We start from the raw sequence: 17,418 nt of genomic DNA, 5'->3' as shown, positions 1-17,418 counted from the left end.
AAATTGTAACACATAACCCAAATGTTTAAGAGCACAGTGAAAGAAATTAATAACATTTTTACCTGGAGACATATGACACTGCACAAACTAGAATATTGAGAAAAATACTGCAAATCAGCAGGTCGGGCAGCATCTGTAAAGATAAATGGGCAGATAATGTTTCTGGTTGAGACCCCTCGTCAAACTGATTAATTTAGGGGGAGAAAGCTGGAAAATAGAAATGGGGACAGGGGAGTGATTGGTAGATGGGTGGAGTATGTGACAAAGGCTAGATGTGAAAAGGAGAGAAATGGGTGTCTGATAATAGAAGGCTGGGTGAAGTTTCACAATCTCATTCCCCCGTCCCCTCTCCCTCCGCTCCTTCAATCTGAAGAATGATCACAACCTGAAACACACATCATTTATGCCCTCTGCAGATGCTGCCTGACCCGCTGAGTTCCATCAGCACTTTGTTTTTCACATTTTTATCTGTTACCTCTTTCCTATTTTTGCAGTTGTTTGGCCGTGATTTCAGAGTGTTTGTGTCACCAATAACATGTACGGAAACTCCACAAAGCTCCTTCCATCAAGGGACGCCAAGCAAAAAAAGACGTATTGAGTTGGGATGGGAAGTGATATGCGATGGGTTGCAAAAATCAGAGAATGATATTGATATGATACCATGGTAAGTTTATCACTAAAGCTAGAAATGTGATAAATATTAATTTTGTTATTAATTTCCATATTGAATGATTCTGTGACTGCAACAGACTTCACAATGTTTTCCCTTTTTTTCTTATCCACATCCACAAATTGCGTCAGCCACATAAGTAGATCATATCACATCACCACTAAAGTTTATTTAAAATTTCATAATGGTTATATTGATTGATAAATACATCTCTTGATATGATGACTTGAACAAATATATCTAAATTAGATTGAAAATATTTAGTGCTGACTTTTTTTGAAGCAGAGAGAAATAAAGATTTTGTTACTTTAATCTGTGATATTGATAAAAAATAATGTCCATCTCCATAGTATTGGTGCTGTTCACGTAGAGACTAGCTCTTTATATGCCTAGGAGTAGGAAGGAACTACGGATGCTATTTTAATCTTTGGAGAGAAGGAATGGGTGATGTTTCGGGTCGAGACGTCTGAAGAAGGGACTCAACAAGAAACTTCACTCATTCCTTCTCTCCAGAGATGCTACCTGTCGCAGTGAGTTACTCCAGCATTTTGTGTCTATGCTCTTTATATGCCTTTTATCTTTCAATTTTAACAAAACATTTTCCACACTATTCACCCTTTTGCCTTGCCTTTGATTTTAATTGTTTGATATTTCACAGGGAATAGCTATAAAAAAGGACAAGGACTGTAATAAGTAATATATAGCAAGGCCCCAGTACATTCCATCTCAGTGCCTGAATCAATTGTCTACTTGCTCAGTACTTTTTGATTGCATTACAGCTTTTACCCAGAGTAAAATGAATGCACAGTATTTTACCCATCGAGGAATCAAGAACCAAAAGGCATAAGTTTATGGCGAGAGGGTAAAGATTTAATAGGAATCTGAGAGACAACCTGTTCGCAAGGATATGAAACGAGCTGCCGGAGGAGGTAGTTGAGGCAGATACAATAATAACATTTTAAAAGACATTTGGACAGGTACATGGATAGTAAAGGTTTAGAATTATAAGGGCCAAATGTGGGCAGGTGGCACAAGCGTAGATGAGCCACCTTGGTCGGCATAGACAAGATGGGCCTAATGGCCTTTTCTGTACTGTATGACCCTAGCATCTCCAAAAGGAATGGACAAGGAGAAGTCGTGGGGGGGAGAATGGACAAGAAATAATTATTGTAAGTGCAAGAGATAGAAAGTAAAGGAAAAATGCCAGAATTGTCAAGAAAGAGAAATGTATGTCAAACGTGATGTATTTATATCATCTTAATATCAAAAGAGCCCCACAATATGTTTTTCATTATCCCTGAACCACAAAAGGACTGCAAGAATTATACTTGTCTAAAAAAAAATCCCCTTTGTAGTTTTTCTTTTAGATTTGTGAATGTAGATGTCTTTTTAAATACGTTTTCTTTAAAATATTAATTTTTAAAAAATCAAAAACTGGGATTCCTAAACTGGTAAATTTACCCCTGAGCTTAGGTAGGAGAACTTTGTTGGGTGCACATGATCAATCGTGTACTGGTGTATTTAATTTTCGTTGAAGTTTTAGGTATTTAAAGGTGATACCAATGTTGTCGCGAGTAAGGAACATGGTATGTTTGCAACAAAATAGTGTGGACATTGCAGTCTTGCTCCTTGCTCTCCTGGTGACAGGCAAACTCCTTGAATGGCCACTGCTGGCATCAGCAGTGAGCAGAAGTATATAATGGTTTGATTATGAACTGGGAGAATTGCAGAGTAAGGAACAATAATTAAGATTTATTGTTGTATATCCTAAATGGAATAAATCTTCCAATGAAAATAAAAGTTTATTTAACGGTTTAAATAAAAAACAAAGCTCATAAAATATTAGACAAATGCTGGTGGCAAAACACTTGTAACTTCAAATTCGGAAATGCACACAACAAGAATGGTTAAGGAATTTTTAGTCTAAAGGATGTTAAGGCTATTGTAAGTGATGACAGACTTATCCATTTGGTTATTAAGGCTATTGTAAATGATGGCGGGCATCCATTTTTTTTCTTTAAGGTTACAAATCACCACTATTCTGGTTGCAAAATATCCTTCAAGCTTACCCAGCTGCGAACTTGTTCCCATATTGACCATTTTGCACCAGATCCTTTCTCAGCAGCGGCGTGGAGAGAGAATTCCATATGTTCTTTGCTGCCTTCACGAGGTGGCTGTATGCCAGAGATTGAAGTCGACCCTGAATACTGCACAGAAATTCGACCTGCAAAAGCTCTGGGCCAAAATCTGGGACATCGCACTTCGGAGCATTAGCTCGCACCAGACTGAGGCTGAAAGCTTCCAGCTGCTGGAGGCAATTCTTGAAGGGAACCTAACCATTCCAGACATTGATTTTTGGAAAATCTTTTCAGGATCCACGTGTAAACCATCCAGGTGAGTCGAATTTCAGTGAAGGTTCTGGGTTGGTAAGCATTTGTCTCAGCATTCTTGTGTTGAATTTCTTGTTCTTTTTTAAATTTCCAAACAATTTAACACTCCATTTTTTCTTGTCTTGCGTTCTATGAGAAAAGATGGCTTCCAGGCTGTTAGGCTAAATAATTTCTGGGGAATGTGGGTAGGTTACTTTTTGGGTCATGACCCTTCTTCGAACTGATTGTAGTGGGAGGGGGGAGAAAGCTGGAAGAGAGTTGGGCGTGGGACAAAGTCTAGTAAATGATAGGTGGATACAGGTGAGGAGTGGGGTGTTTGATTGGAAGATGATTGGACAAAGGCCAGAGATGAAAAGACAAAAAGTGTGAAATAAGGAGTAAGGATAGAAGTTGTGTAAAATGTGAAGCCAGAGAAAGGAATATAGGTGGAAGTGCCGATGGGTAAAATGAAGTGGATGCGCATTCAGATGGGGTACAGGGAAGAGAGAGGGTTAAAAAAAGTATGAGAGGGATGTTTGTAAAATTTGAGAATTCAATGTTGTAAGCTAATGTTGAAGGTGGCGGAAATTTCGGAGAATGATGTATTGGATGCGGAAGCTGATAAGTGAAAGGTGAGGACCAGGTGAAAGGTGAGGACCATCTGGGAATGGGGAGAGTGAGAGTAGAACTACAGGACATTGGGGAGATTCGAGTGAGGGATCCATATTCGACATCAGGGAAAGCATGTTTGCTAAAGAAAGGGGACTTCTCAGATGTCCTAAAATTGAAAACCTCATCTTCAGTGTTGCCCATTATTATTGCCACTTGTCTGCTATAGCCAAGTAAGGGATTATCATTGATAAGTAGTAGACTGCGGATGCTGGTTAATACGCAACGTGCTGGAGTAACTCGGCAAGTCAGACATCATCTCTGAAAATCATGGATAGGTGACGTTTCAGGTGAGACTTCTTCAGACTCTCGGTATGGTACTGGGCCTGGAATCCAGGTGAATTGATGGCCCTGGCCAGCTAGCGGCCAGTGGAGAGGCAAGGATCGGTGGAGTAATTGGTCATAGCCCACGGGCAGCTGGAGTGCAGGTAAGGATTGGCGACACAGCAGCAAGCACGGCCTGGAAGCTGCTGAGAAAGTTGTGTGGGCCGGCGATGGCAGCAATCGGTCCGACCCATGAGGGCTGGGGAGGCTGTGTGGGCCGACATTGGAAGCCTGGCCTGGAAGCAGCGAGGCGTGGTGTTGGCGGCCTGGCTGGAAGTGGCAGGGGAGGCTGTGTGGGCTGGAGGTAGCATTGCTGGGCCGGTGTTGGCATCGGCAGCCTGTCCTGGCGGTGAATGTCGGTAGGTCTGTCTGCTATAACCGAAATTCGTTATAAAACAGTTTGTAATAACAAGGGTTTACTGTACAAGCATTTTTCTTATGGCTCAAGATTGAGACTTTTCATTTTATAAAGTTCTTCTTCTCTAGTTCCGCTGTGAAGTGTCTATCTCGAGCATTGGAAAGATGTACATTGCCAGAACGAATTGATTGTGCTGTTGAAAATTATCCAATGGGCGGCAGAGCACTGGATCTTAGAGAAGCAATAATACAATGGTTATTGTCATACCAAGTGGAGGAGAATGCTGAAGAAAACGCAGAGATTCCACCTGTAGTTTGCAGGTTGGTGTATTAAATTTGGAAATCTGGGCTGCAGAGCATTGTTAGTTATTCAATCATAACTGCATACTGAATTTTACACACTTTTAACAATGAAAAAAAGATCAGGCCAAAAGAACAGGATTGTTTACTGATTCTTTATTAGCCGGGAGTGGAATAAATGTCATCTATTTTGCTGGTTTGATCTGATAGTGCTTAAAATGATAAAGAGTGAAGGACATAAAATGTTCCTTTCCTTAATATTAATATGTTTTAAACACAAATCAAATGCAACAATTCTTACACTATTTATTGGCTGAAAAGAGTCTTTATTATATTTTCGTATTCATTCACAAATGTGGGTTTTTGATAACTAAGCCAGTATTTAATTGCCCAACCTTAGTTATCTTGAGGAATTCCTGCGGAGTTGTCCTTGCCTGAAATTATAAACATCCAAACACTAAAAACCTGATTACTTGAAGTTGAACTTTCGCAGGGCAGTGAGAAAACTAATTAGATTGTTGTTGGAGCTGGCACGACGTCAGGGGATCAAATACTTTTCATGTAATTCTAGCCTAATTCATGGTATCTTGGAATGTAAATTATATAATATTTTTGACAATAACTAAACAATTACTGCACAGTGGCGCAGCAGTAGAGTTGCTGCTTTACATCGGATTCGATCCTGGCTAGGTGCTGTCTGTACATTCTTGTGATCGCGTGGGTTTCCTCTGGGTGCTTCAGTTTTCTCTCACATTTCAAAGACATGCAGGTTTGTAGGTTAATTGGTTTCTGTAAATTTTCCCTTGTGTAGAATAGAAATAGTGTACAGGGAGATTGTTGGTCGATGCGGACTCAGTGGGCCTAAGGATCTGTTTCCACTCTCTAAGACTCTAAAACTAAAACTAAACAAAATTACAAATAAGGCAATCTGCAATGATAAAACTATCACTGTGAACCTTAATAGGATATTGACTTGCCATTGGGAAATTCTTTTTCTGTTTCACTGTAACTAACAGGCTAATAAAATAAAAAAATTCTGGTTTCCGATGATGTATTGAACTTGTTGCACTTTTTTCAAAATAGAGATTTACCGAATCAACTAGTGTCTCAAATATTGGTTGTTTTAACGCTGAAGGACTGCAGATCGGGAATGGACTTCTTTCAGACACCCTCAACAGAGAGGTATTTAACCAATGAAGACATTTTAATGGTTCTAAACTTATGACTGGATTGTAGTTCTACTTCATTAGTATTTATTTATATCTCTATTCCAAACCACTTCTGGAGTTCAGAAGTGCAAGTTTCTTGTTTTTAAACATTTTCATGCTATATAAGTTACTTTTGACTTCACAAAATCCTTTGCCATAATTAAGTTAGGAAGTATGTTTAGGCCAGGAGGAAAATAGAGAAATTGGACAAATGGTTAGAATGTAATTCCGCCTACAGCTGTGAATTAAAAAAAAGACAGAGACCAATATGATTCAATATATTGTAATAACAGAAATTACCTTGCAATGTTTTTATTTGTTTTGTGAGGAAAGAAGTCTTCCATAGAACATCAGATAAGATTAATCCATCTAATCTGGGATGATTGGGTTAACATATGAGGAGGATTTGATGGGTCTGGGCCCATACTCGCTGATGCTTAGAGAGATATAAGGAGGCGGGGGGGGGGGGGGGGGGGGGGTCATTGAATTCTACTGAATAATGAAAGGCATAGGTAGAGTGGATGTGGAGGAGATATATCTTGTAGTGGGAGAGACTATGATTACCGGGCCTGGCCTCAGAATAAAAGGACATACCTTTAGAATGTAGATGAGGAATTTCTTTAGCTAGGGGATAGTGAATCTGTCAGAGACTGCTGTGGTGGCCAAGTCATTGGGTATTTTTAAAGTGCAGATTGATACATTCTTGAATAGTTAGGGCTAATGAAAGGTTTCATAGGGAGAAGGCAGGAAACAGGTTGAGTGGGGAAAATAGATCAGCCATGCTTGAATGCTGGAGCAGACTGATGGGCCAAAAGGCCTAATTCTGTTCCTGTGTCTTATGATCTAGTCTGTTTCATAGGGAGAAGGCAGGAAACAGGTTGAGTGGGGAAAATAGATCAGCCATGCTTGAATGCTGGAGCAGACTGATGGGCCAAAAGGCCTAATTCTGTTCCTGTGTCTTATGATCTAGTCTGTTAACCTTTCAATAACTGGCCTGTTTAACCTAGGGTTGTTAAACATCAGGGTTGTTAAACATGTGTAGCTTTTGCTGAATTCATTCATATAATTCCCATAATTTTTACCTACTGAGTTGCAGTCTTTTTGTTAAAGTGTGTGGTGCTACAGTTGTCCCTGCCCCATCCATCCTGTCTGACTTCCAGTAAATATATTCTATGAGGATGGCCTCTAGCTAAGTTGTGATTCTACTCATTCACTATCAAGCCTTAAGCAATGTGGGAAAAATCACATGGATGAGATACCAGAGAATGCCTGTCATTGTCACAGCGCAAGGGTGCATTTTCATAGCAGATGGGGAAATTGGGTTTGAGAATGAATTTGGGGGAAATTTGGCTTCTCATACAGAAACAAATCTCTTTAAAAGAAACACCTCACGCCAAAGATTAAAATTTTTGATCACTGAACTTCAATGAAAGTTAGGGAGAATGAGGATTAAAATAATTATACAAGTATGAAGGGAATTGTATCTTTTGTACTGTGCTAGCATACTTTTCCACGTGGTTTAATAATTTCAGTTTCATCATTGTGCATTTCATAACCAGCGTTTATATTGTATGTTTTTTTAAGTGCACCAGCAGAAGAACCTCCAAATGAAGATTGCAAAGATGGCACAGTCTTCTCAGAAATGGAAAACCTTTTTCTGCAAACAACATTTGATGAAATTCCAACTTGCAGTTGCACTAGGATTCAGATTGGGGATAAACAGCCTGTGACATCAAAAATAAGTTCCAAGCGAGTTTGGAGGGATAAACTAGAGGAATATTTATTAGCGTTGGTGGAATGTCTGAATTCTACTGTGGTAAGTGTATGCAATTATGGGATAGGATGAGTTATGTCAGTGGGCAAGTTGGACCGATGGGCATATTTCCACACTGTATGACAATCGATCTATATCTATATATATTTATTATTTATTTTATACCACTAAAACTGATCTTGTATATATATATATAGATATATATATCCGTATAGGGGATCGGTGATTTCGGCAAAACGGTAAACCGCAGCGCCACAATTTTTGCACCGCCTTAATCACCATTCGCCCCGCTGGTGCCAATGATATTTTCATTTAAATTGGTCGTATATTTTTTAAGTTACAGAGGTTTTAAAATTAAAACATTTAATTTCTAACCGATTTCTTGAAGGGCTTCAGCATGTGACGTCACAATGGCACCGTGCGCCTGTGAGATGAGCTCGCGCTGCCCCCCCCCACCCCTACAATTCATGCAGATATATGTATAAATATATTTGTATGTATGTATATTTCTCTGAGAGACAAGTGGACCTGCAGCCACAACAGTAAACCACAGCGCCACAATTTCAGCGCCACCTTAATCACCACTGTCCTGGCGACTGTTTATAACAAGTTTTATTTAAATTGGTCGTATATTTTTAAAGTTACAGACATTTTAAAGTTCAAGACTTTCATTTCTAAACACATTTTTTCCAAGTGCTGTGCGTATGACGTCACCAGAGAGGCACGCATGGCCTCTCCTCACTCGCACCAACAAGATGGACGCCGTTAGCGGAGCCGCCCGCCCGCAATCACCTCCTCCCCTCTCCCACACCCGGGGGACACTCCCCAGCAGGAGGGAGATGGTCCACTCATCCTTCCCTTCCGTCCCTTCAACCCACGCACGGCATCCTCGGCCCAGCGCCCCGCACCGCCACCGCACACAAGCCGCAGCGCAGTGGGCAGCTTCTTCTCCTCCTCCTTCAGCAGCCCTTCCACCGATGGCGGCGTCGACGAGGGCCGCTGCCACCGACGGCCCGTCGCTACTTCAGATAGATGGCGGCCGCTCTCCTGCTCCTCCTCACGCTCCGCCGCTCCTCTCGCTTCTCTCCCCTCCCCAACTCCCAGACCTCCGCTGCCCGACTCCAGTCATCCCACCTCCGCTGCCCGACTTGAGTAGTCCGGGGCTCCCTCCTCCCTGCACGTTCGGTAAGTGCCTTTCGCTGCCAACGGCTCCATGGAGGGGAGTGGACGTGGGGGCCGAGAGGGTGGAGGGAAGGGTGGGGGTAGGGTGGGGGTAGGAGGGGCGTGGGGGTACGAGAGAGTGGGGGAGGCGGGGTGTGGGCGAGGAGAGAGGGGGTGGTGGGGAAAGGGGAGGTGGGGAGGAGGGAGTGGGGGAGGGTGGGACTGGGGAGGGGGACAGCGTGGGTGGAGGGGTGGGGGGAAGGGGGACAGTGGGGGTCAGGGAAGAGTGAGGGAGGGAGGGAAAAGGGGATGGTGGGTGGGGGGAAGGGGACAGTGAGAGTGAAAGGGGAGGGGCTGGGGGAGGAGAGAGGGGGTGTGAGGGGAAGGGGGTGGTGGTGAGAGGAAGAGAGTAGGGGTGGGGCGGACAGTGGGGGGGAAGGGGGACAGTGGGGGTGGGGAAGAGGGGACAATGGGGGTGGGGAAGAGTGGGGGTGGTGGGGGACAGTGAGAATGGGGGTGGGGGTAGGAGGGGGTGAGGGTGGGGGAGTGAGGGGATGGGGGAGAGTGAGGGGCTGGGGAGGATAGAATGGGGGTGGGGGAGGGGGAGAGTGGGACGGGAGGGGGACAGAAGGGGTGGGGAGGGGGGAAGAGAGTGGGGGTGGCAGTGGGGAAGAGGGGACAGTGGAGGTGGGGGAACGTGGGGGAGAGGGTGAGGAGGGAGGGGGAGAGTGGGACTGGGGAGGGGGACAGTGGAGGTGGGGGTGGTTGGAGGAAGAGAGGGTGGGGGTGGGTGGGAAGGGGAACAGTGGGGGTCAGGGGAGGAGCAGAGAGTGAGAGTGGGGGTGGGAGGGGGAGGGAGAGGGACTGGGGAGGGGGTGGTGGTGGGGGGAAGAGAGAGTGCAGGTGGGGGGGGCAGGGAAGAGTGGGGGGAAAGGGAGAAGGTGGGTGGGTGGGGGGGAAGGGGACAGTGAGAGTAAAAGGGGAGGAGGGGGTGGGGGAGCGTGTGAGGGAGGCTGGGGGAGGAGAGGGGGTGTGGGGGGAACGGGGGTGGTAGTGGGGGGAAGGGGGACAGTGGGGAAGTGGGGGGCTGTGAGAATGCGGGTGGGGCGAGTGGGGGAGGGTGGGGGGAGGAGAGGGGGAGGCGGGGTGGGTGAGGGGTGGAGGAGAGTGAGAGTGGGGCTGGGGGAGAGTGAGAGGGGCTGGGAGAGGAGAGACTGGGGGGGTGGGAGGAGAGAGTAGGGGAAGTGGGGGGAGGAGAGAGTGGGGGAAGGGGGGCAGGGAGAGTGAGAGTGGGGCTGGGGGAGGAGAGAATGGGGGGGTGGGGGGAGGAGTGGTGGAAAGGGGGGTGGTGGGATGGAGCAGAGTGCGAGTGGGGTTGGGAGGGAGAGTGGGACTGGGGAGGAGGGTGGGGTGGAGGGAAGAGTGGGGGTCAGGGAAGATGGGAGAGTGGTGGGGTAGGGAGCTGTGGGCATAAGGGATTGAGTAGGGGGTTGAGAGTGCTACACCAATACAGGAGAGGCTTTGGGTCCAAGGCTCCTCGGTCACACCCTCTCCCCTTCCCTGTACTGCCTTTAATTGCGGAGCACGGCACCACAATGAAGGAGAAAGAAGATGGCCGCTGGTAGGACGGAGTCAGTGGCTCCTTCTCCCCTTTCCCCTCCCCCACCCTATTCCCCCTCCCCACCCTATTCCCCCTCCCCACCCTATTCCCCCTCCTCACCCACCTCCTCACCCACCCATCCCCTCTCCACCCTCACCCATCCCCTCTCCACCCCCACCCATCCCCTCTCCACCCCCACCCATCCCCTCTCCACCCTCCCCTCCCCAACACCCCCTCCCCTCTCCATCCCTTCTCCACCCTCCCCTCCCCAACCCCCTCCCCTCTCCAGGATGGGGGGATTGAGTAGGGGGGTTGAGGGTGCTACACCAATACAGGAGAGGCTTTGAGTCCAGGGCTCACTCAGTGACGACACCCTCTCCCCTTCCCTGTTCCCCCTCTACGAGGAATGGGCCCAACGGTATATTCCGTCTAGTATATTCTAAACGATGGGGCAAGGTGCCTCGTACCAGTATTACTTTGGTTAGTTAATCTCTCTTGTCCTGACATTTTGTTTTCTCCTCTATCTCCTTCCTCATGGAACATAGAACGATATAACACGAGAACAGGCCCTTCGGCCCACAATGTCAGTGCTGAACATAATGCCAAGACCATCACTTATTCCACCTGCACATAACCCAAATCGCTCCATTCTCTGCATGTCTAAATGACCATCCAAAGGTCTTTTAAATGCCGTTAATGTATCTGCTTCAATAGACAATAGGTGCAGGAGCAGGCCATTCGGTCCTTCGAGCCAGCACTGCCATTCACCGTGATCATGGCTGATCATGTACAATCCGTACCCCGTTTCTGCCTTCTGCCCATACCCCCTGACTCCGCTATCATTAAGAGCTCTATCTAACTCTTGAAAGCATCCAGAGAATTGGCCTCCACTGCCTTCTGAGGCAGAGTATTCCACAGCTTCACAACTCTCTGAGTGAAAAAGATTTTTCTCCTCTCAGTTCTAAATGGCATACCCCTTATTCTTAAACTGTGGCCCCTGGTTCTGGACTCCCCCAATATTGGGAACATGTTTCCTGCCTCTAGCGTGTCCAATCCCTTAATAATCCTATATGTTTCAATAAGATCCCCTCTCATCTTTCTAAATTCCAGAGTGTACAAGCCCTTTAACCGCTTCAGATCTTCAGTCTGAAGAAGGGTCTCGACCCGAAACGTCACCCATTCCTTCTCTCCCGAGATGCTGCCTGACCTGCTGAGTTACTCCAGCATTTTGTGAATAAATCGATTTGTACCAGCATCTGCAGTTATTTTCTTATACTATAAGCCCTTTAACCGCCTCCCCAGCAATGAGTTCCAGGCACTCACCACCCCCTGTGTAAAATAAACTTAGCACGTACTTCTCATTTAAACCTTGCCCCTCTCACCTGAAAGCTATGCCCTCTAGTATTTGACCTGCACCACTGCTCCCCATTTTCTCTGCAATTTGAAACTGCTTTTCCCTCCACTCAGTCCGATTTCCATCTTTAAGTCCTTGTCTTGCCAAACATGCTGCCTGGACAGGAGTGGTACCAGAACCACTGTGCTTCCTTCCAGTCATAGTCATACAGTGTGCAAACAAGCCCTTCGGCCCAACTTGCCCACTGTGCCCCATCTATACTAGTCCCACCTGCCTATGTTTGGCCCATCTATATACTAAAACTCTCGTTTGTTTGTTCCTGAACTACAGTCAAAACGGTACACGATAGTGTGACAATTTTAGGCCCACCTTACTCACTGTCGTCCCTTTGGTGCTAATGCAAGAATTTTCATTGAAATTGGTGTTATATTTTTAAAGTTATTCTCTTTTAAAGTTTAAATCTATCTCCTAGGGGGGGAGGATAAGGGGGGGGTGGAGTGAGGGGAGGGGGGAGGAGAGGGTGCTGCACCAATACAGGAGAGGTTTGGGCCCAACGGGTCCACTTGGTCTAGTAACTAATAATATGCAAATACAGATGTTACTCCCACCTAGCATGAGACTCATATATTGCAAACAGGCTTTATTTATGTTCGATGATAGAAAATAAAGAATGAGCTCATAAATGTACAGTTTTAGGACTGTACAGTTGCTGAGGAAATTTTTGAAATACCATCATATTTGTGGAGAAAAATAATTTTTGCCTGTCTTTACATCAATGTCATAATTGAGATACAGTAGATAATCTATTATGGTGATGTTGATTGGGAGATAAATGTTCGTTAGGATTCTGCCTATTCTTCAAGTAGTTTCAATGGATCCTTTACCTTTCTTTAAGAAGACATGCAGAACTTGTCATCAAAGATCTCATCAAAGAGATGACACTTCGGAATATGTAGCACTCACATTCTTGCACTGGTGTCATAATTTTGTCCTCGGATCTTTGGAGATGGACATGTTCCCTCAATCTTTTGGGCATCTCCTTTGGGCAGTGTACATGCTTTGGGTCAGTCTGAAGAAGGGTCTCGACGCGAAACGTCACCCATTCCTTCTCTCCAGAGATGCTGCCTGTCCCACTGAGTTACTCCAACATTTTGTGTCTACCTTTGCTTTGGGTCAGTGATATATAGACAGGAAATGTAGTTTTTTTCTGATTACTGAGTTGGATATTTAAATCTTGCTCAGATTATGAATCCAAATGGTTAATTGTTAAATAATTTTTTTTAATCTCCTTATTGTTTAAACTATTTAAATGGTACTAGACAAAGTGGACTCGTTGTGCCCAAACCTCTCCTGCATTGGTGCAGCACCCTGTCCTCCCCCCATCCCCTGTCTCCTCAACCCCCTCTCCCTTCTCCCCCCTCCCCTCCTTTTAAACTTTCCTCCTCCCCTTCCCACTTCCCTTTCCCCCCTCAACCCCCCTTATCCTCCCTCCCTCCCTCTCTAGGAGATAGATTTAAATTTTAAAATGTGAATAACTTAAAAAATATAACACCGATTTCAATAAAACTACTTGCTTTACCATTAAAGCGACAACGGTGAGTAAGGTGGGCCTAAAATTGTCACGCTATCGTGTACCGTTTTGGCTGTAGTTCGATCACAAACAAGGTAACAAACGAGAGTTTTAGTATATAGATGTGGCCTGACATGGAGATTTACTTCCAGGCAACAAAGAATTTGTTAATTTTTCTGCTGACATCAAGAAATTTAAAACCCATTATTCTGAAAACAAACTTTGTATAAGTTGCAGTTTTTATAACGTATAGTCTATTTTTTTAATCTATTTGGAAAATGTAAATACAATCACTGTCTCTTTTTAAACCATGATTGAATTACAGCCACATCGGAAAACTATTCAACGCTACCATAATGCTTAGAATTATGGTAAGGATAACATAATATTTGGAGGATAACATTGGACAGATTTTTATACAGTTGCTTGAGGGTGAATTGTGGCAACAATGCATTGACCTGTTTAATGTTTTCAGCATTAAAAATAAATCATTATAAAATGTTTTCTGACTGAATTAGCTTGCACATTCCACGCAGTAATTCTCTCGCATCAGGAGCGTGTGAGAGTTTGACATTTTAGTTTGAAATAAAAGGCAATGTATAACTGATGGTACCTGAACACCATTTACTATTTTCAGATGCTTCCTCCAGAATGCTATGTTCGCTGTGCAGATCTTATCATTGGAGTGCTCAGATGTTATTGTGACATTGGTGTTACCAACGAGGATAATGCATGTGCATCTGCGCTATTTCAGAAGGCAAAGGTACATAATTGAGTTCTGACTCTACTTTATTGATTTGGAAGCTGACTGGTGTTCAAGGTCCATTACCTAAGTTAATAGCAATGATGTTCCTTCGCTTAATATTTAATTCAAACCCTTTAAAATAATATTGGGGAATGCTCACGAACCCCATTCTATTGTTACTCCTTTTGTAAGAAAACAACGTTGACTATCAGGATAAAATATGGGGCTGGCTATGGCATAGTGAAATGAGCATACTGTTAGCACTAGGATTTTGGTTTGTGTTTGACCTGGATGAATATGAGTAGTTGTTTGTGCCCATGTACCTCAAATGTTTGACAGGTTTTTGAAATGACTCTTTCGCACATTGAGATTAAGAATGTTCAGGTTCACTATTGAGATAGTTGAAGGCTCACTGATCAGAGAAATTAGATGTCCAAAATTTTATTTGTGTTGAATAGTGTTAGTGTGCAGGAATTGGTTGTCGGCGCGTACTCAGTGGGCTGAAGCGCCTGTTTCCACGCTGTAGTTCTAAACTAAACCAAATTTATTTTTCTCATCTTTTAGTCTTTTATGCAGAATGCTGGTGAACACATTTCTACAACAAGAAATGATCTTTATGAAGAGGTTAAGCTCAACTCTCTGAAAACACTGATTAATGTGTGCACAAAATGTCTACACTCGCACACTAAGGTATTCTGTTTAACACATTCAGTTGTTTACAAGTGCATTATGCAAATACATTCAGCCTAATTAGGTTATAGTTTATTATTGTCACATGAGGTACAATGAAAAGCTTTTGCATGCTCTCCAACCAAATCAGAAAATATTATGCATGAATAGAATCATGCCAAATGGTACAAGTACAAAGAGTAGAAAGATATGTGAATATAGTTCTTAGCATTGTAGCAAAAGAGTTCCAAAAAAAAAGTCCAATGCCCACAAAGTAGGTTGGAGAATTGGGACTGTACCTAATCTTATGGAAGCACCTGTTCAGAAGTATGATATCAGAGGGAAAGAAGACGTACACCCAATCATATATAGTCTGTAAAATGACATTAATTTTCCTTAATTGGGGTTTCAGTCGCTAATCAGAGGCCATAGATTGAGTCTCACCTTAAGATTCCATAGAATAAATTAAAAACACCATCCCTCATGAAACATTAATGTGTTCTGTATGCTTACGTCTTTTCAATATTCAGAGAAAAGCAAGATATTGAGGAATCCTAATACCGTTCTTTCCCCAGTGACACTAAATTTACTGATTAATTAGTTCTATTGCTGTTATTTGGCGTCTTACTGTGATGTTCACTATTATCATTTTTACCTTTTGCCAATCCATTTTAAAGTAATTAATTTTTAGGACATGGGTTATTTATGAAATGCACATTAAGGTGCTCTCTTAAATCTATTTCTATCTTTCATTGATATGAGGCTGTTACAGTTAACTCGCAACTATTGATTTACAATTGCTATTTTATTGAAAAGTGCTGGAGAAACTCAGTGTATCAGGCAGCATCTGTGGAGGGAATGGACAGGTGACATTTTGAGTCGGAACTCTTGTTATTTATTGGATTTTCTTGTTTAAGATGAGAATTTATATATTAATGTTATAGTCTTTTATAATCGGTTAATATTGATAGATTTGACATGTATTTTGTCTATGGAGTTGATCTCATAAAATTACTATCCAATTTAATATTTCAAAAATATGCCAGAAAAATTCTATCTCTGTGACATAAACTCTTTCTTTAATCATTTTAGCAGCACTGGTCAAAGAAGCGCTCATCTGTTCTCTTTCTTCAACTATTCGCAGCAAGATTTATGAATGACCTTGTGGAAGTTTGTCGATGGCTGGTATGAAAATATTTGCAAGTTCTTAAGATTGAAAGACAATTTTTTTAACTGCATTGCTGATTGTGTAATCTGAATTTAAATTCTGTCTTCTCAATACTACAAACCATGCAATTATGTAAGTAGCATTTCACGTATCATTGGTGTTTGGATTTGTGTTGTATCTTTTCATCCCTTACATGTTCTGTTATGAACACATTTCATTTTAAATTCCATCAAGCATGTAATGAAATTGATGTCACAAAATGAACCTCTATCCAAGGATCCAAACAGTCTTTTCAGGTGAGGCAGAAGTTCACCTGCACCAACCTCATCTACTGTATCCGCTGTTCCTGGTGTCAACTTCTCTACATCGGCGAGACCAAGCGCAGGCTCGGCGATCGTTTCGCTGAACACCTCTGCTCAGTCCGTCTTAACCAACCTGATCTCCCGGTAGCTCAGCGCTTCAACTCCCCCTCCCATTCCCAATCTGACCTTTCAGTCCTGGGCCTCCTCCATTTAAACTAAATGTGTGGCTTTAAACTAAGTAGTGGGGGGAAGGGGTTGACAAATTGGGAATATGAAGATAGACAATAGACAATAGACAATAGGTGCAGGAGTAGGCCATTCAGCCCTTCGAGCCAGCACCGCCATTCAATGCGATCATGGCTGATCACTCTCAATCAGTACCCCGTTCCTGCCTTCTCCCCATACCCCCTCACTCCGCTATCCTTAAGAGCTCTATCCAGCTCTCTCTTGAAAGCATCCAACGAACTGGCCTCCGCTGCCTTCTGAGGCAGAGAATTCCACACCTTCACCACTCTCTGACTGAAAAAGTTCTTCCTCATCTCCGTTCTAAATGGCCTACCCCTTATTCTTAAACTGTGGCCCCTGGTTCAGGACTCCCCCAACATTGGGAACATGTTTCCTGCCTCTAATGTGTCCAATCCCCTAATTATCTTATATGTTTCAATAAGATCCCCCCTCATCCTTCTAAATTCCAGTGTATACAAGCCCAATCGCTCCAGCCTTTCAACATACGACAGTCCCGCCATTCCGGGAATTAACCTAGTGAACCTACGCTGCACGCCCTCCATAGCAAGAATATCCTTCCTCAAATTTGGAGACCAAAACTGCACACAGTACTCCAGGTGCGGTCTCACCAGGGCCCGGTACAACTGTAGAAGGACCTCTTTGCTCCTATACTCAACTCCTCTTGTTATGAAGGCCAACATTCCATTGGCTTTCTTCACTGCCTGCTGTACCTGCATGCTTCCTTTCATTGACTGATGCACTAGGACACCCAGATCTCGTTGAACTCCCCCTCCTCCTAACTTGACACCATTCAGATAATAATCTGCCTTTCTATTCTTACTTCCAAAGTGAATAACCTCACACTTATCTACATTAAACTGCATCTGCCATGTATCCGCCCACTCACACAACCTGTCCAAGTCACCCTGCAGCCTTATTGCATCTTCCTCACA

At 43.7% G+C, this 17,418-nt stretch overlaps 1 protein-coding gene across 1 annotated transcript in view; it reads left to right on the top strand.

The window, feature by feature from the left end:
* atm (ATM serine/threonine kinase) overlaps positions 1-17,418 on the top strand; it is a 110,184-nt gene that overhangs the window by 15,687 nt on the left and 77,079 nt on the right. Inside the window, exons 9-16 of the mRNA XM_078402472.1 lie at positions 495-664; positions 2,693-3,064; positions 4,519-4,710; positions 5,773-5,871; positions 7,482-7,713; positions 13,994-14,119; positions 14,666-14,791; positions 15,863-15,955. Coding sequence (XP_078258598.1) covers positions 495-664; positions 2,693-3,064; positions 4,519-4,710; positions 5,773-5,871; positions 7,482-7,713; positions 13,994-14,119; positions 14,666-14,791; positions 15,863-15,955 — 1,410 coding nt within the window. The remainder of the gene's footprint in view (positions 1-494; positions 665-2,692; positions 3,065-4,518; positions 4,711-5,772; positions 5,872-7,481; positions 7,714-13,993; positions 14,120-14,665; positions 14,792-15,862; positions 15,956-17,418) is intronic.

This window comes from Rhinoraja longicauda, chromosome 7 (assembly GCF_053455715.1).
Source record: "Rhinoraja longicauda isolate Sanriku21f chromosome 7, sRhiLon1.1, whole genome shotgun sequence".
In the NCBI taxonomy this organism is placed as follows: domain Eukaryota; kingdom Metazoa; phylum Chordata; class Chondrichthyes; order Rajiformes; family Arhynchobatidae; genus Rhinoraja; species Rhinoraja longicauda.
Note: the sequence above shows the minus strand (reverse complement) of the source record. Positions and strands in the feature narration are given on the sequence as shown.